The 20,044-nt window shown below is 43.0% G+C and overlaps 1 protein-coding gene across 9 annotated transcripts in view; it reads right to left on the reverse strand.

Moving 5' to 3' along the window:
* The window catches only part of SMYD2 (SET and MYND domain containing 2), a 42,714-nt gene that overhangs the window by 7,949 nt on the left and 14,721 nt on the right, over positions 1–20,044 (reverse strand). For all 9 annotated transcript variants that reach the window (XM_074989974.1, XM_074989977.1, XM_074989976.1 and 6 more), the window contains 6 exons: positions 16,430–16,540; positions 14,587–14,647; positions 12,121–12,245; positions 7,729–7,796; positions 5,475–5,577; positions 3,506–3,616 (listed from right to left, as the gene is read on the reverse strand). In XM_074989974.1, the coding sequence (XP_074846075.1) occupies positions 3,506–3,616; positions 5,475–5,577; positions 7,729–7,796; positions 12,121–12,245; positions 14,587–14,647; positions 16,430–16,540 (579 nt within the window). The remainder of the gene's footprint in view (positions 1–3,505; positions 3,617–5,474; positions 5,578–7,728; positions 7,797–12,120; positions 12,246–14,586; positions 14,648–16,429; positions 16,541–20,044) is intronic.

Raw genomic sequence — 20,044 nt, forward strand, 5'->3', positions numbered from 1 at the left:
ATGTGATAGGTCTAGTAACTTCTGAAGCAGCTGCACTAGCACTACCAAGACACAGTGCAGGAGGCATTTATCTGGCAAAATGGCTTTCTCAGAAACAGTGCTGGTTTGTGGCTCAGGTTGGACCACCATAGACCAGAAAATGATTCCTTGTCCTCAATGTCTTTTCATTGGCTTCCTCACCTAAGACGATCACATCCTAAATGACAATTGCCTCATGCCTCCCAGAGGCTAAGGGCCAGCCCCCGTTAGGTTAACAAGTAGCTGAGCTTTGGGAATCATGATACTCTTAAGAATTCCAAAAGCTCTGAACTGTTGCCTTGTAACGCTTGGTTCTTAGAGGCATGTTCTGTGAACCGCCATTCACTCTGGTGTATGAACGCCTAGTGTCAGAAGCCTCTTGGTCCTTGCTTAGGTGACCTTGGAAAGGTTGGGGAAGACTGACAGTTGTGCAAGGGTGATAGCGTAACAGACTAGCACAGTTCTACTGTACATGCACTTCAGCTTGAATGACTAGAAATAAATCAAAACTTGGGAACATAAATCTCCAGCCAAACATAGCACCAAATTTCACAGCTCTTAAGGCCAGACAGACCATTACGATCATTGCTCATTTCCTGTATAACACAAGACATAAAATTTCAGCCAGCCAATCTGGCCACATTGCATAGAGGTAACAGCAGAGTTTGTCCACTCTTCCATATTAGTTTGATCTGTTCAGCTGACATCACCCTCCTTTGTTATTTGACCAAGAGAGTTTTCCCCTATTGTTTTTACACAAATCTGTAAAATGCCAGTCACTGCAGTAGCTGGTCACACCTTCACTCACTAAATCACTTCACAATAAGAAGCGTCACTATAAATTCAATATGTTTTCTAAATTCCCATACTAAAATCCCAGGCTCTTTAGACCTATCAAGAGATTTAACTCAATGGAAAGTTAATCCTATTCCAAACTTCCCCGTCCCCCATATCCTTTGAACTGTAGATATTCCATAAGAGATAGAATGGCAGGCTGTTTTGTGAGCTGTTATGGGTGAAATTCCAGCCACTGATGCCATTGGCAAAACCTCACATGGACTTCAACAGGGGCAGGATTTCACACAACATGTATATTTTAGAAGACAGTGTGATGGTCATGGAGCTCCTATAATTTAACTAGGTAGCATATTAGTATTGCTAGGTATGGGGGTTGTGGAACATTTATTATGCATCTATAAAGCCTGAAGTCAGCTGGGACCACAGCAAGAACAATCAGGAAAGCAAAATAATGGTCTCAGCTAAGAATATCCAGGCACACTTCTGAAAGAGAAGGGGGGAAAACTTAAAGTATCTCCTAACCGCAAGGAAGACAGAAACTCTATTTCCCCAGTCTGGGAATCTGGAAACCAGAAGAACTATGCAGCTTTGAGAGGACATTCTCTCTTGGGGGGAGAAAAGGCTGATTTGTCAGTTATGGGAACAGACTTCACTAAATGAGACTCAGGACGGATGGCAGCAGCAACTGACATCACCTTGCACAAAGGGTTTGTCTGGGCTTCCAGGAAGATCGACCCAGTCAGGGTTGGGCTTCCAGAATTCAATTTCACTTGTCTTTCCCAGGTGCGTGAAATCAATCTACCTGTCTGGGGTCGGCAGTCAACCCTGTACTTCTGTTGACCTTCCTTAGCGAAGACAGTCACCTAAGTCGATTTCCAATACGTCAATTCTAGCTACACAATCGCCATAGCTAGGATTGCGGATCTGAGGCTGACTTTCAAGTCTAGTGTAGACCTGGCCAAAGACTCAGCTCAAGCTGCCTAGATCAATCGTAGACCTGGACAGCAGTGACATAAAACCATGCAGCAATAAAAAGGCCAAGTCCATGAACATAAAAGTCACAAAACATTTGGTCCTCAAGGCTCATATTTCCAGCTACCTCCCTTGTATGTCGGGGTTGGCGGGGGGGGGGGCGGGGGAAGTCTCTCAGAGGCCAACAGCAGTAGCTCCTTTATTAAAGGGTTATTACTCCCGTGAAGTCCTGAGCTCTACCAGCTGGCCTCTTCATACTTAGGCTCACTCTCATTAGTTACAGCAGATGGGGCCTTCTCTCTCCCTGAGATTTCGCACAGCTGAGCTAGGGTGGGACTTGCTCTCTGCAGGCAGGCAGGCAGGCTTTTTGCCTCCTGCCTTTGTTTTGTATAGGGTTTGTAGACTCCATCTCACCAGGAGTCCTCACAAACCTTAGACCTTCAGGATCCCTATGTGCAAAATAATTGTGAACTGTTGTAATTGCATATTGTCTGTTCTAAGCACTGTTTTTAATGCTTTCGTTCTATCAAATGCTTTGCTTTACGGAAAAGCTGGTCACTAGTTACCACAGTCTTTGCCTCCTTGCTGCAGGTGCTATGCAGAAGTCAGGCCCTCTGAGTGATCATGGTTGATCACAGGGGCTTACAGCTGAGGAACTGATCTGAGCAGAAGCACTGTGTAATTTCACCCTCAGGAAGCTGATCACTATAGGAAAAAGAGACCTAAAAGGGGCATATTCAAAGAGATCAAGAGGGGTCAGGGGGCAGTTGGCCAGATAACTGTGACACACACACAGCACAGCATATCTCCTACTAAAATAAATCCACCTATATATAGGTCTTTGGTTAACTGTAACTTACAGTATGTAACAAATCAATTATTTTTCCACTTAACAGGACAAAGACCAAATTTCTATTTAAAGAAGAGCTTTTACTGAACACTTGTTCCTACAATTGCTGTCACAGTGCCTTTTTCACGGCTACACATAACAAGGGTAACACACAAGGCCACAGAAACAATACAGGACTTAGTCTAGCTTGCAGCGTGTGCCTTAAATGCATTGTCCCATTGTAGCTGAGCTCCAGCGCAATTACTAGTACTCTGTCAAGCAGACATTGGTTTGCAGAAAGTCACTTCTTATCGGGTTGTGGGACCATTCAACAGACACGCAGGTTTTAATAAACTCTTAACTGCACGCTTTGAAGCCAGGATTGATCATGAAGCCACTGGTGTCAATCTCCACATTCCCCCTATGAAATCCTCATTGTACTTGGTTCACAGTAGAAAGGTTAGAATTAATCATTCATTACATCACTGGTCCTGTAAACTGCAGTGAGACTTCTGACTGACACTTGAAATGTTGCATCCTGTGATGCCTTCCTAAAGCCAGGCAGAACCAAGCAAATTTCACAATATCCAGGGAGGAAGGAAAGAATACCAAAGTCGGAAAAACCCAATTTCAGTGCCAAATGCCCCATACCTCCAATTTGCAAAGCCAAGACAAAAGCCTGGGGCTAACTGTTTTCATTTTACCTTTACACAAATACCTACCAAGTACTTCATGGTTATAGTGGAGAGAAAAGATATGAGCAAGTTTCACATACAGAAAGCACTCCCCACATTCCAAATCTCATTACTCGGATAGAAAAATGGCACCAGTGCGTCAGGTCTGTGGCTAAGTCATTAGAAACATACTTCAATACCATTGTTAGATTACCTTGTCTTTGGTAATGCATTCCCTGCAGTCACAGGTAAAGAAATAGCAGTCTCTTAACCGATCATTTCTATCTTCTGTAGGATACAACAGATCAATATAACTGGTAAAAATCTAGAGGAAAACATTGCAAATCAATCAAAAAAAAACCCTTATTCTGTTACCAAAGTGCACACAACATACATAAAATCCATGTATCTCAAATAGCCCATATAATCGGAGTATAATATAGCCATACAACATACTGCATCACCTGTCCATTTATCCCACCTCCCTGGGATTAATTACAAAGAAAAAAAAAAAAAGCCTCTCAGCTGCTTCAATCAGTCACTATGTTATTAATTCCAACTGCCAAAGAAACACTTCCTCTTCCTAAGGATGGAATCTATCCCTGACTGAGGATCAGCACAGATAAGATTCTGGACTGGGCAAGAGCATGTCAGGCTCCTGCCAGGCTAGAAACCAGAACCTAAGAGATCAGCAAATTCAGGTGCCTAACCTGGGAAACCTTAAAGGGGACCAAAAGAGCTGAGCACCCAGCCTCTGACAATCAGAGCCCTTTTCAGGCTCTCCAGTTGGGCAGCCAGAATCACTAGCAGCTTTGGAAAGTTTAAGAGAATACCCTTAATTCATTGGGGAGATTTCCATGTTCCCAAAGGGGCCCAGCACTTCAGTTCCGGAAGGGTATTTTAAAAAAATCAGTGTTTAAATCAGTGATATTTTTAAAGTTCAGAAGAGCTACTATGTGTGATTTTAGAGAGTTAATTTCCCTCCCGCTCTGAGCCTCGCACAGTGGAACTTTTGGCAACCTACTACAGTGCTTTGTATTTTAAAAAGGGTATCCTCCCCAGAAACATCCTAAATGAGGTCAAATGTGTTGTGTATAATCACTGAAGAGCAAGAAAATAAACTATAAATAAAGAACCAAGTTTTAAAATGTTGTGCCAGCCCAGTCTTCCCTTTGCTGGTGCTTTAGCCTCTCTTTGCAGCAATCAATCAATCACTTTCACATAGTGCTTGTTTTCATTCTACACTGGCACTTATTTTGTTTCTCTGGGCATAAAACACAAAAAAGCAGGAGCAGGTAAGGGGAAACTGAGAATTTGCTGATGCAATGTCTACACTGAACCAGAAGATGGAGACACAGGCCACATGAATGCAGTACACAATCAAAGAAATTAATTCAATACACAGTCCACACACTGCACATTTTTAAAATATTGAGGAGACCAATTATGGGAGATAAAATTCCAGGTGAGTTTTCCTCATGAAGACACAGGGTCAAAGATCACAGCCTGACCCGGATGGACCTGGCACAACCTGAAAGGCCTTGCTCTAACCAGGGGCAATTTAATCCAGCCTTCGTTGCTCTCCCCAAGGTCAGACGTCAAAATAACTTCATTCTTTCCACGCATGGTCCTGTTTTACTCTGTCTGGTGTGGATGAGCTCCATGTTACGTGACCACTGTCCAGACAGAAGTAGGATAGCAGAGAAGGGAACAGTGCCTTTTTACCTGGCCATGCTCTCGCCATTTCCAAATCTTCCCTACAATGCCATAATGGTAAGGATTACAGCAATAATAAATAATTTACATTCATGTCACTCCTTTCATGCAGGGATCTCAATGCATCACCTAAACCTCAACAGCTCAAGTCTTGTAAAGCAGCTAATTATGCCCATTTTACAGATGAAGAAAGTGACTCAGAGAAGAGTTAGGTTCCCCATGTTAAACTGGTGGCTGAGACAGATTTGCCCTGCCTCACATTTACCCACCAAAGAGACACTGTCTTCCCTAGGCCCACCTGACCCTTTTTTTAAATGTGAGTTTTGAGAACTGACTGAAAGACAAGAGACACGAGGATCAAGATTCCATTGTAACTGGAGTGAAACTTTGAAAAGCCAAGTTCACTTCACCTTCCCATGCACATGTGTACATACCACTGCATTTATACTTATGTGACATGAATATACCTCGTCTCCAGGTTCAATCTCTTGAACAGCTCTGACTTCAGCTAAGGTCCCTTTGTAGGTCACAATCACATTTGGGCAACAACTATGGTTCATCAGTGCAACACTGTAAAAGAAAAAGAACAATGTTTGTTTCCAAAAGCAAAAAGCACCACTTCCACATCAAAAAGCTTAAGTCACACTGCTCTGCAAGATGCATCTCAGCTAAAAATCTAGATAACCTTAGAAAAAAAGTGATGGTATTGTTGTTATATAAGTACAAAGGATAGGGTAGGCTGAGACCCCCCCCTCCCTTGTTGTGCAGGGTGCTAAATTCTACTTGATTGCAGCTGTCCAGAGGAAACTACGTTACAATGGAACGTATAATGGAAGAAAGAGCAGGCCTTGTAAAGTCAATGGCAAGTTTCAGTGGGACCAAAAGCAGACTCATAGCTCGAAAAGTGCCTTGGGATCCTTTAAAACACTCACTTTTACCAGACTTCAAAGCAATGAACACAAAAAGCTGTTTCTTTGCACTGGACCCTCAGACCAATAGTAAACCTCCTACCAGCTTTAAAGTGTAAAAGCAGGCCCCAAACTAAAAACCAAAAAGGAGAAAGTGTTTTTCAGTTATGCACTAAAAAAGGTGCAAAACCAAATCCTAAATGCTGGGGAAAAGCGCGTCCATCTGTACTTTGGCACAGAGAATTCAGTTTGTCTGTTTTATTAGACACACTAACGAACTCACCTTCTTCATCCCCACCTTACCAAACTAGCAATCACATCTTCGAGATAAATTTTCTCCTTATGACCAAAGGTGTAATTGATCTGTTCAATTTAAAAGGCTTAAATCACATTGCTGCGCACTCTCAGGCGAAGGATTCTCCCATAGTTGAGACGCTGCACTGGCACTCGGAAGTTCTAGTTTCTATTCCCTTCTCCACCAAAGATTGCTTCTGTGACCCTGGGTAAGTCACTTAAAACTCTGTGCTGTAGTTTCCCGCCAGTACTAGGATGACAGCTTCACTGCCTGCCTCTCAATGCCTTGTCTTTTTTACACAGTGTAAACTCTTTGAACAAAGGACTGTCTCTTCTTCTGTTTCTTTATGTACAATATGAACAGCACCCTGATCTCTAGAGCCCTGACTGGATACACATGTCCACATGTGGATGTGGACAGCTACAGATATACGTTCATATCTGCTGATCCACAGGGATCTACTCCTAGGAAATGCTGCAGCCATCAGAGAAGAACATGGTGCTGCCCCCCACCCCACCTCCAATATTGCCTCCTGTTTGGAGTAGCTGGCAATGGGCGTGGTACAGCCACATGGCCAGGAGGAGCTGCCGGCATGGGGCACTGGCTCCTGGAACCAGCAGCAACATGTTCCTCTCCTTTGGCTACAGCATCTCCTGAGCTCTACACACCACCCGACACCAATTTCTACCCAGAGAGATTCACGTCCGCTGGCAGAAATATGTATGGGCAGGGCTCTACCTATCTCAGCAGGGGATGCCAAGTGTTACTGCAATACATCCAAACAACGGATGTTGACACAAGCAGTGGGTGCCTTATTAAAATCAGATTATGTGATACCATCAACGTAGACTTACAGTGATCTCTTTAGCTATACTGTAGGGAGCAAGAGTGGAATTTGCATGCCAGCTCCCGAAAGGGGTACTTTTCTTCTTTACCACCAGAAAGGACTATGTCTCTTATTCCACGAACAGCACTTTAAACAACATTGGTGAAGTACTTCTCAAGCTAACCAAGTTTGTGCATAGCTTTTTCACTGTGATGACAGCACAACACAAAACATCTGAGGGGGCAGATTGGGGGACTTAGTAAATGCCAAGTTCATATCAAATTTCAAAGCTTCAAAAACAAACAAACAGTAATTCTGCTGAAATCAAAGTGGTTTTGAATCACAAACTGGTTTACAGCCACCTGAAACTTTACCCTTTTCACAAGGCAGGAGGATTTTGCAGAACTCATTGACAAATAAGGCCTGACTTTTGGGTTTCCAACAAAAGGTATGTAAAAACTTCATTATGAAAAGTTTGCACAGCTCCAGTGCACAGTATTGTGTAGGTCCTTCTACATACACAAGACGGTTCTTGGAAACCATTGTGCTGGAACTCCAGTATCTTGGAGTACTTTATTAGCGACAGAAGCATGCCTGTGAGCGAGTTCAAGTAGCGTACCACATCTGTACAAGTATCTGCACCGTTGGTTTAAAATAATATATTTTTGTTTAAAAAATAAAATCCAACCTACTCTGGAAATACTGCTGATCCCAAGTGAGACAGTTCTTCATCTTCAATTGTGAAGCCATTACAATTAACCTAAGAAAGAGAGCATAATTAGCTCACATCTCCGCTAGTCACCATCTTCCGGTTTAATATTCCAGGTTTACACACTATCCCCCTCCGGCTATTAGGGATCATACTGAGCAGTAAATTGTAGTAATCTGGTTGCAATTTTGTTTCTTCTTAGTATTTATACAGAGCTACTGGTGCTCAGAGTCCTCATCTCGAGGAGCTGACAATCTTGTGAGCTGACTAAATATAAAGGATTACAACTCGTGGATCACACCACAACACAGAGGAAATCAGAAATTGGATAGCCTCAGGCAGTATAAGAGGCCTGAGAAGAGACTGGATGAAGGAGATAGAGGTGGCATGTACAGAGCAAGACTACTCCAGGTAGGTAGGACATTGTTGAGGCACAATGTTGTGATGTGGCAGAGAAGTGAAAAGGGCCACGCCTGCTTCAAAGGGAACTTTAGCTACAGACTTGAATGGAACTAGCATCTGGCCCAGAGGAAAGCTAAGAACAGAAGGACTGGACAGAGGTATGGGCACAAAGAAAAGGGAGGGTGAACAAAAGACAGACAGTGAACAGCCTGCATAGTGTTTTGCATACGATACACAGGGCCTGGCACAGCGGTGCTGCAACCTGGTCAAGGCCTCAGACTGCAGTACAAACAACAGTCAAAAAGAAATAAATAGTAGTGAACGAAGAACTCGAACTTTGTGGAACAAAAGTACAAGCTAACATTGGAAAAATAAGTGAGGGTCGGAACATGACAGCTGGGGCAGAAGCAGAATGGTTTAATTAAAATGCATGGACACGGGACAAAGCCAGATATTTGTCAAAACACATGAAAGAAACAAGTTAAGTAGGCCTCAGAGCCATGTCCTGAAATCCCAACTCATTATTTTCTCTCATTGAGCTCAGTGGGAGCTCAGGGCTAGCCTACACTACAATGACACAGCGGCACTGATCTGGAGAAGATGCTCTATACCAGGGGACAGTAAACCCTAGCACAGGTGCCAAGCTGATTTTCATCAGCACACAAGGGAGGAGGTCGGCCCCACCCCTCCTCACCCATGCAGGCGGGAGCTTGCTCGAAGCCATGCTGTCTATGGATTAATGAAAGAGCAGCTAATGCTACCAACCACCATCTAAACAGGAAAGCTCTGAATTTTCATTTATTCATTAATGAAGCTGTTATAAGTAGGACTATTAGTGACTTTTAAGAGTACCACCAGCACTTGGACTGTACACAAAGGTCAAATTTTGGATCTCCACCTCAGAAAGGTTGCTGACCCCTGCTCTAAACTGACAGAAGAGCCATTTCCTGTCAATGTAAAATTACTCCCTCCCCATGAGGGGCAGAAGCCATGTGGGTGGCAGCGCTCTCCTGCCAACCTAGTGTGCTGCTTTAAGATGACACAACTTACATGCGTCGGGGTGGCCCTGAGCGATGTGAATTACATCAGCTTAAGCATTAATAAGAACAAGCCTTTAGTCCAGCGGCTCCCGACCTTTTCCAGACAGGGACCCCTTTTGACAATTCAGGAAGACTTGGTGACACACAGCAATTCAAAAACAGGGGGTACGGGGGAGAGTAAGGGGAAGGAGCAGAGCCGTAACTAGCTAATTTTGCATCTGAGGCAAGAATATAAAATTGTGCCCCTCTCATGTTTATATACTCATAATAGTTATTTCATAGAAAAAGGGAAAAATACATTAAATAAAACAATTACACTACGTTTATTACAGTTTATTATTATAGTTGATTTGATCTATAGTTGTGTTGAGATAAAGACCCTCATCCCCAAACTGATCCCCCCTACCCACTACCCCAGCTTAAACCTCACAGTCAGGGGCTGGGGGAGTCACACTCAGGGGCTAGAGGGAGATGACAAAAATGAAAACTGACAAATCAACTACATACAACAGAAGGGAAGCAAAAGTGGGGGGGGCAAAATTATTTACTGCTAGGGTCTATTAGGTTGCTTGTCTGGGACGGCTACATATATCAAAGGTGGAAAAGTGGCCTTTGTAATGCATAATTGCTTCTCTATTGATAGAGATAGATGCTAGATGTGGCAGTGTTAAGGAGCTGTAAATGGCTCCTTTAAGAACCACGTGCAGCTCTGAGCTGCTGGTGATCCTTAAAGATAACCACAAGCCATGTTGGGGTCCTGACCCATTGGTTGAGAATCCCTGTCTTAGTCTAAATGAAAACTTCAGGGTTTCACTCACAAGAGTCTCAGTGGCACAGTGACATTTAAAGCTATAGGTTCACAGTCACTAAATTCCATTTCACTCTAATCAAGAAGTTTTGTCTCCATTTTAATAATAGCTCCATTTATGCCAGCAAAAAGCAAACCCCCTGCGCCCTCCCCGAAACATCTCCCTGCCAGTACGAGAAGCGCTCCTTTATTGCAATACCTTAACTGAACAAACACAACTGTTGTCTCACAAGTGCCAGTGAAAACGAGTAATCCAGGTGTGGCTGACCAAGCACAGAATAGGATTGTCAACAGCACATGAACCCCCTGAAAGCATCCCTCATCTTTTTCCCTTTTATTCAAACTACACAAGACCGGGAAAAAAACATTGGGAATAAAACGCTGTACGCCGCTAGCTAAACTACTGTTAGGACTGTACTTTAGAAACAGTGTGAAACTCCACCTCACCCATCCTCCTGATAAAAGGTTATGAGCTACATAAGCAGAATGCACAGTTCTAAATACAGAGTCCTAATTGCCACCTTCAGCATGGGAAAATAACTTCCAGTCATTATTACTTGTAGTACGGTTGTGTCCCAAAGTCCACTGGCATGTACCACACGAACAATCAAATTTAACAAGATACAAAAACAGGTAAGTGTAGAAACAATAAGTAAGATGAAGGATGGGGCTAACAGCTGTAAGGACACAGGATTACACAGGCTGACAATGGACACAAAAATGTAACAGTCACAAGTTTTTTTTTCTTTTTAAATCAATATACAGTTAGTTACCTTCAATTACCCTCAACTTAGTCGTCAGTAGGTGATTCTTTCTTAGCCTCATCATAGCTTAAATGGGTGAAGGGGAGGAACTGGATACAAGGTTAATGATTTCACGGTTTAATTCAGGGAGAGTTTTCCAGGTGTAAAGTGAAGCTTGATACACAACCAGCACTTAAGGCTCGCATCAGTGGAAGGGTAAGAGAACACGAGCAGGTAAGAAAGGTGAGGACAGAGTTAGGCAGTCTCTAGAAGAGGGGACAAAAACCTTTAGCATGATGTGATAGAGAAGACGTGTCAGCAGAGGGACCTGGAGGCACATATAAAGGATAATATGGACAAGGCGACAGGCTAGGATGCTGATCTCAGCTGGTTTTGCATGGACAGAAAGGAGCAAGTCAGACATCAGGGATGCTGGGGAAGAGAGGTTTGCAATACCCAAGAGTGGAAAACAATGAAGAGAGTCAGCAGCACGCAGAAGGTAGCTAAAGCAGTGGGAGCTGACAAGATTGCCCAAGGACAGAGGGAAGTGGGACAAGCTGCTGTTTTTGTAAATAAACAAATTTTTGGAGGCTCTGGCTCTTTCCAGCAAAATATTAAATCGTAAATAAGAATCTGAGCAGTTCAGCAGAGTTCTGGGTGCACCTTTCTACATCAATTGGCAAAGTGGAAAAAGAAAAAAAGAGAAGGAAAACTAGCCAAAAGCAAATAGGTGAACAACGGGAAATGGATGGCTCAGAGGGTGTAATGGAATAGAGTACTGAAATTTTCATCTACAGTACTTCAATTTAAACTCTAATAACAGAGAACTAATACCAATGATGACCTCTCACTGGTAGGCACTGATTTTTACACAGTAAGTCAGCAATCACATTCCAGTGGTGGGAAGGTATCTATATCCCAAAACCCTACCATCACAGGTAGCACCCTTTGTTGGAGGCTTAAACAAGGAGTCCAGACAGAAAGTTAGAGTGATACTTGGCAATTCCAGATTAAGATGTGCATTCACGTATTTTCTCTCTTTTTGTTTTAAAGTGGAAGAGAGCACCAGCATGAAGGGGAAATGTCACTCGGAGAGCTTTCCAGTTCTTCAGTGAAATACATGCAGGCTGGTTATATGTGAAATTCAGAGAGGAGACTGAGGTGAAATGAAACATACAAGATTTCAAAATGTTGTCCAAAACGAAAGGCTGTTCCCTTGCTGCCTGTCCCGAGCAGTGACAAATGGACTACCTGATCACATTTAGAAACGTATGCCAGACACATGGAATTCTGTTCCCATTGCCCAGTCTTCGCTTCTTTCTTGAAGACTCAGTTCTCACAATACCACCTACCTAAACTGATTGTTATTCTAGCCAACTTACTTGTGCAAAGAGGACTACAAGGGCAGCGTTGTCAGGGTACTCTATGTGCTTTGAATAAAAGTGATGAAGAGCAGCAATGTCATTCTGAATCAGCTCTCTCTTTTCATTGTCTAGTTTATCAAGGTCTGTGGACAAAGAAGACATCCTGTTTCAATACAAGGAACTCTCTCCTGGATAACTGCAGCCACATCTAGGTTAGAAAAGGTTATAACTTGGATGGGAGACACCCTCCTCCCCCAAGGAAAGGCTGTGTGGAAGCAGTGCAAGAAGCGGTTGTGATTCAATACGTGATGCTTCTCCTCCCAAGGCCACATACATAAACTGAGAAAATGTTAGAAAATCTCAGCAGATGCTTTCTTTCATTAATTTCAGATTAAATACAATACTCCTTACTAAGAATAAGAACATTGGTGTTTAAAACATGTTGGCTTCAGCCTAGGGAACAAGTTAGTTTACAGTGAACTTAGCCCAAGGGTTAACCATGACTACAAAAGGTGTGAAGCCATATTTAATCTCCCTGTTCACAGATTACTGAACTGTTTACTCACATGACAGACTTTCCTCAAGTAGACATGTCCTAGTCAGTACTGAAAGTGTCCCAGCAGACCACAAGCAGCAACTGTTTGGCTCTCCACCCAGAAGACAGGACCTCTAATAGCAGAACTCCCAACCACTTGCACTCACTGAAAGTCTTCACTCTTTGCAAGGGCTGGTGGTTTAGCAGTTGTGTCCTCACATATGAGATGGGTCTTGTCCTGGTACATCAATACGCAGTCTCACTCGTGGTCCCAGACAAAACCCTGGGCTGCTAAGCCATCTGACATTTCAAGGGGGCTGTGGGCTGAGCATTTTCCCAGTCCCTTCTCTGCCTGAGGCACTTTTTGCTCTCACACCAAATGAGCAGAATGCAGCGTGCAGGTCTTACCACAGACCTTCTCCTTACTCTGCATAGGGCAGGAGCCACACCTATTCTTGCAAAGCAAACTAATGCTGCAATTCTTTTCTGTACCCCAAAAAACACAACAGTGAGACGAGAGACTAGTGGGCTGCCAACAAGGGGCACAAATGGGACAGAGATACGTAAGAGTGTGGACAAACAAAGGGAGACACAATAGTGGGGACAATTTCAGGTTGAGAAGTGAAAGGGGCTCGGATGCAAGAAAGAAAGATGGAGCCTTTCAGTGGGAATCCTATGCCATTTCTGCACTCCCCCAACTGCTGAACATGTCAAACAAGGGTGAGTCAAGGCCTGGATGAGCATAGAAGACGGTAAAGGGGGCTTCTCACCAAAACAGCCAGAAATTAAAAAGGGAGCCTGGTGGGGGAGAAGGGCAGAATTGTGGTGGCAGAGCATCTCAGTCCTTTAGGAGAACCCTGCCACAGCTTGGACAAACATCCACTAATCCACACCCCAACCCTTCTGACCTTCCACAGGAGTAAGATATTCATATTAATGAAGGCTAAAATTCCACAGATTGCAGAGAAAACCCTTCATGAACATCCACTCCCAGTTCTCGCTACTAGTCTGACAATTTGTCCTCAGGATTCTTCTCAGATGTAGGCTGTTCTGGCTTGGACAAACACCAGCACTTTACTTATTCCATTCTCCCCAGGCAATTCTAGTTGAGGGGGTAATTGCATTCACCTCTTGCACTTAGGCTGTTAGTCTTGCTGAGCTCGGTTAAATAACCGCCACCTCTAACTCCATCATTTGTCTAGCACTTTGTCAAGTGTTAGGGAATCCTTCAGGATGAAAGGTATGCAAGCTTATAATACCATCGCTCCATCACCACAGACGTGCGTGTACATCAGCTTGTTCTTATGCCTATCAACACCAAGAAAGGGAGCAACAAACACTACAGCGCCATGCAAACTATTCAGGCTGGTTAGTTTCAATAGTTGCTCAACTTCTAATTGCCTCAAGGGTGTGGGGGTAGAAACAGTAACCTTCCAGATAAAAGCAAGCCACTGACTTCTCTCCTTCCTCAGATCGCTTTGGAGCACTCAGGAAATAGGATTTAAAAAACAATCTCACAGAACATGTCAAATTTGACTGGCAGCGACAGACACTCAACTGCAGTCCAGAGAATTCTGCAATTAGCCCCAGAGTCATTGTCACCATCAAACAACTGTGCTATCTCTGATTTTATGCCTCCTGGTAACAATACCAGCCATTTTAATTTTGCAACATTAAAATTCACAGAAGTCACCAGAGTGCCAGGAAAGCCATCTGATGGATGGACACTACATAATTAATCTGTCTAAATTTTCACCCGCACTTCCCTATTTCCCCAAGCTACCAAGAAAAAAAAAAAAAAACTTTATTTTTTAAATTATGGTCCTCTTTTTCACTCCCTTCTCTTATAAGCAATATGCTTGGAGAAGGTTTTGATGAAGTGTAATGAAGCAACTCCTAAATGCATTATGGAAAAGAGCTCCTGTTACCTTCAAGTCTTCTCTACTTACGTGATTCAAACTCTTTTACAGCAAGCAATTTTTCTGATTGTGTCCTTTCTGGGTGGGTTTTCTAGAAATAGAAAAAGATTGAAATGACAAAAAGAAATGTAAAGTTATCATGTATTTTATCAGTCAATGTTTATACTGAGTGTGTTTACTCACAAACCATTACAAGAGACCCACACTATGTGGAGGTCTTATAAAGGTCAATGAACAGTGATCTGGTCAAACCTGACTAACTTTACAAGCCGTAAAAAAATTATTGCTGTGCCAAATAAAGTAGGCAAAAATTAACTGCAATCAAACATACATCTATAACCAGTATGGTATTTTAAAATATGTCATTTGCTTTGTTCTGGATACCCAGAAAGCTACTAACAGCAAAGCAGGCAAGAGACAGGCTTTGCTTTGAGAAAAGTGAATAAACTCACTGTTGACAGAGTTCAAAAGCAGCTCTCTATTGTTGGCCTAAGGCCACTTCTTTGTAATCCTGGCCATTAAATATGGCTTTGCAGGTGGCCCAGCAGCTGAGGTTCAGGGACTATGGTTTGCATATTTAGCTTTTATATGGCATGTAGATTCCCCCCTCCCTCCACCCACAAGCACAAATTTATTCCAATGACTTTTAATCATTACACTTCTAATTTTGTTTGCAGATCACCAGTAGATTGTGCTTTAATTAAAAAAAAAAAATACAACCAACACCACACACACACAGGCACAGAGGGAGTTTGCAGGCTACCTTCCCAGCAGGCCATCAAAATCCTCTCTATATACAGTATCTGGGTTGCCCTTGTCATATATGCAGCCTTCAGATGTACAAATGTGCTTCAAAGAGGATTTGTTTTTGCAGAGAGAATTTAGAGCTTTGTAAAAATACACACTGTAATAACCTTGAAACTTACAGGCGTCATCTCTCCCTGCAAACACTTTGGCTATACCCTTCCCATCACCGCAGAGTCTGCATTTCAAGGATTATTATGTTACAGGTGGAGTTAGCAATGCAACATCAGAGCAAGAAGCTTCCTGGAGATAAACTCTCTTTCTGAAGACCAAGGAACTGATCTTCTTTCCTCCAGCTCTGGCTTTACATCATGGTCACTCCTTCAATTCTAACTAGGTTCCTCAATTATCTGTTCCATTCATTCCCTCTAAAGCATTCCATTAGGCATTCGCCACTGTCAGAGACAGCATACTGGGCTTGATGGACCAACAGCCTCACCTAGTATGTCTGCTCTTATGTAATGATTTCCATCTGTCTGAATCAGAAAATGAGAATCCAAGTGGTGCTTTCAGAGTGAATGGTGCTATACAGGAAAATCTGAAAGAGTTGTGTGAAAAACAGAACTCCAACAAAAGTGGCTGCCATTAAGAAGCCAATTTTTGCCAACAGATACCACATGGGGCACCCATCAACTTAACTGTGAACACTGAGTCTGATCCACGTCTCACTTCTGCTACTTTTGCCTTGATTCTATGCTACGGACTTTAATGCGAATCTGAGCACTGATATAGGTGAACAAAGGATCAGGGACATTATATTTAGTGACCCTATTAGTAAAATTCTCCAGTGTTTGGTCTGTAATCCACACTGCACCGATTCCATAAAGACAGCAACTTAACACCTCTCAGAGCCTTCAGCAGGACTTTATGCAACTGTAGCTGGTTCAGCCGTCAGTTTTTTCAGTTGTTTGCACTCAGTACTGCAGCTAATCTGTACCCAGAAGCAAACGTGAAGCTGCTTTTCTGCGCCAGTTACTATAGATCAATTTTTCATTCTTCTGCTCCCCGCCTTCTCCCCCCTTTGAAAAACAGACAGACACATACCTCTGACGCCTTTCCCTTTGCTCACCTGTTTGGCAAGAATCCTGGCAGTCAATCTCACAGTCTCTGAGGGATTCCAGTTCTGCCCAAACACACACATGGCAGAACATTCCAGCTTGTGCATAGGCCAGTCTTCTTTCTGGGAGGTTTAAAGAAAAAAAGATGCACAATAGATAAAGAGATGAAAAAAAGAGGATGAGCAAGTCCCATGAGAAATGGAGGTCAAATTAAATGTGCTTCCTTGACAAAAATGACAGTTGCTTAATTGGAACAAAAGCTTGAGTAATTTTTAAGAGACAGAGCCATCTTCTTCTTTTCATGCATACTCATAAAGGATGAGTTAAGGTCATACGATTTTCCTTTATTTGGTGGAAATATAAATGCTGAACAAACATGAAACACTGTTTCTAAATCATCAACTCTTATTGTCTAAGGCAAGTGTAAGAATGGAGAATCAGTCCCTGCCTAATGGTTAGGCTGGGTTCAACTTTCATTTAATAAATACATTGGCCCTGAACCAGATATGACCATCAGGATATAAGTCCTCTGAAAACTATAACTTTGCATCAATATAAAGCCACACTGTATGTAAGATCAGAAGCAGACCAGCCGAACAGATTCTTCAGATTTATTTTGTTAGTTAGCAAAGCATAACAGACCAAGCTTGGGGCTCTCCACAGATTGAACCTCTCTAGTCTGGCACTCTTAGCTAGCAACATCCTTAATCTAGCATGATTTTAGTTAGCTGGATGACCACCTATCATGGATGTGGCCAAGTTTCCTGTGGTCCCATAAAGTTTGTTTACAGCTACGAGTCCTGGCTCTAAGCGTTCTATGCTGTTATTTACTACTAAAGGTCTTCTAAGAGCCTAGTAAGCAGTGGAAGCATTGGTAATGCTGCTAGACAATGGTGACCTCCGTGGTGCAATATGTTCTCTCGTGTGGCATTGATTTCCCACGGAAACAAGACTAGAGAGGTTCAACCTGTAGTAGCAAGATTATTGCTGGAAAAGGTCCAACATCATTTACTTAACTTATAATGTAATTAAATTTTTGCCACCAGACAAGAAGTTACGAACAGTACTTAGGGATCTATAACTGTCCTGAACGCTGTATGGATGAGATGGATGCAAGCCATTACGACCTTCTCAAAGAAACCAATATTAAAAGGTTTAAAGTGGTACACAGTGTCTGCTCCAGGCCTCTCCCGAACTGGAGTATATTCCACTTAATTTGTACATTTAGAACAAATTAAATCTTAAATTTTCTGTTGTATATTTTTTAACAATCATACCCAGAAAAGATATGAAACGGTCAAAGATGCACAAAATGGGGTTACATTTATGATTTGTCCCTTAACACTTCAGAAGCACTCAATCCCTAACCTCACGCAGAACACCTGAGCCAGGAGAAGGTGTGCAGTGGACAAGAGAATAGGAGAAGACAGGGGAACATACCATAATAAACCCCACAAATTGATGACTGAGCTAAAGTGAGAACATGAAGTCCTTGGCTATCTCTAAAGGGATATGAATGTTTCACTCTGACACATACAAAGTCACAGAAGGTCAGCCTTGCATATCATCACCCTTGAAAAATTCCAGAATGAGGCCCATCACCACAACCCTCACATGTCATGATAGTATTTGATCTTCAAGAGTCCCTCAGATCTACTCGTGGTTATTTAAGGCTTCATGGATCAAAATAAGAGTTAGACCCACTATCTCATCTTGAGTTTCCATTGGAAATGGCCGTCTGTAACTGCCCCACACATAGAAAAGACACCTCTGAAGCAGGACAGAGAACAAAGACATTCAGCTCACACTGGAGGCCGAACAGAGTGCAGAGGGTGCTCAGCACCATGCCAAGCTAGGCCCACTGCCCTTAGATTTTTTTTTTTTAAATCAAAAATTGTGAATTTCTGTGCAGTCTGAGAGGCAAGCCCAAGGTCTGGCAGTTCTAAGCGGGGGACAATGTAGAATTTTACCTCAGCCTTTTGGCTAAGAGGTTAAACATTTTTTAAAAAATCCTGGATGCTCCCATTGATGCAGCAGTCCCATTCCACAATTTGTCCTCAGAAATACCCAGTCCCTGTGAGAGGTAGCTGGAAAATTTCTACAGGTCCCTCGTCTTCAATACATAGTCTGAAGATTAACACAATGAGGATATAATCCTTCATTCCTTACACATCCAAAATGCCCACTGATTTCAGTATGAGAAGTTTTGGTTGTGGAAGAAGTGTAAGGATAGATCCTTTTTAAAAAAAATACAGATGTACACTCACATACACTGCTTAATGAATAAGAATACTTGAAAAACAGAGCCAAGATACCAAATTATATGCCTGTCTCAAAGTAATACTTTCAAAATGTGTTTGTTTCCTTTATTCTCTAAACATTGTTAATTAAAATGTTTCCTCAGGCAGAATCACACTGAGTTATGCGAACTAGTAGGGAGGTTAAAAGGACAAGATTACAGCAGAATTGTGCAAAGCAAGATAAAAGCCTGAAACGTTGCAGGAATAGAGAATAGTGATGACCGAGTAATACCTGATACGGAAACACTCAGAGAGGCCTTCTCTGCAATCACAGCAGGACTGCATTTAGCATTCTTTACCATGTTTTCTCTGAGTGGCTTCAATTATAGCAGGTATCATTGTTCTAGCTGAATCCTCAGCGCTGCATTAATGACATTTTTTTCCTGTTTTCCTTACGTCCCCAGTATTTCCCCCCTCATTTAAGGCAGAATGCAAAGGACGTTTGCTAAGCCTTGCGTTTTCCACATCAAAGTGAGAAGAAAACCAGCCTCCTCCTCCAAGTTTTTCAAAATGAATGCATCTGCTAGGACAAATGAATTATTTGCCTGAAGACTAGGCTAGGGCAGCATGCAAGTTGAACCGCTCTAAGCTGGAACTCTGGCTAAGTGTAGACTAGAGCAATATGTCAGCAGAAATTTTTGTTAGAAGGTATCGTCTGACAAAACTTCTGTCAACAGATTGCCCAGATGGCAGGGTGAATCAAAAGAGTGATCTGCCTGGCTGCTCTATCGGCAAAACGGCCACCCGGAAGCACAGCAAATAGGGTTGCCCGGTGTCCCAGAGTCCCCGTTGACAGAATGCCCCCTGGAATGTCACGACCAGCTTTTTGTCAACAGAGATCTGTTGACCAAGGTGTTCTTCCTCGTGGTGAGTGGGGTATGGCTGCTGTGCTAGACCACGGCAGACTACAGTAGCCTTGCGGAGGACACGCACGGGGGCAGTTGGATCTGTGCCTTTATATGTTTTCCCAGGACTGAGGCTCATCAAGGATCAGGCTGCAGCAACAGCAGGCTAATCCAGCACGTGCAACCAATTAAGGCCTGTGGAACCCTTTTAAAAAGGTTCCCCCCCTCAGGTAAGGAAGGGGAAGGAGAAAGGGGATGGACTGGGAAGGTCCACGAAGGGGAGCCTGCAACAGGAAAGGCTTGCTCCAGGCAACCAGGACAAGGTACTGCAGGGAAGCATCTGGGGAAAGCAGACCAGGGAAGGAGCTGGTCCCTCTCCAGCAGCAGCTACCCAGGGTCCCTGGGCCGGAACACAGATCAAGTGGGAAGGAACTGGGTTCCCCCAAACTGCCCCACACTCTCTGGGACAGGTCAGAATGAG

This window comes from Carettochelys insculpta, chromosome 3 (genome assembly GCF_033958435.1).
Source record: "Carettochelys insculpta isolate YL-2023 chromosome 3, ASM3395843v1, whole genome shotgun sequence".
Taxonomy (NCBI): Eukaryota; Metazoa; Chordata; order Testudines; family Carettochelyidae; genus Carettochelys; species Carettochelys insculpta.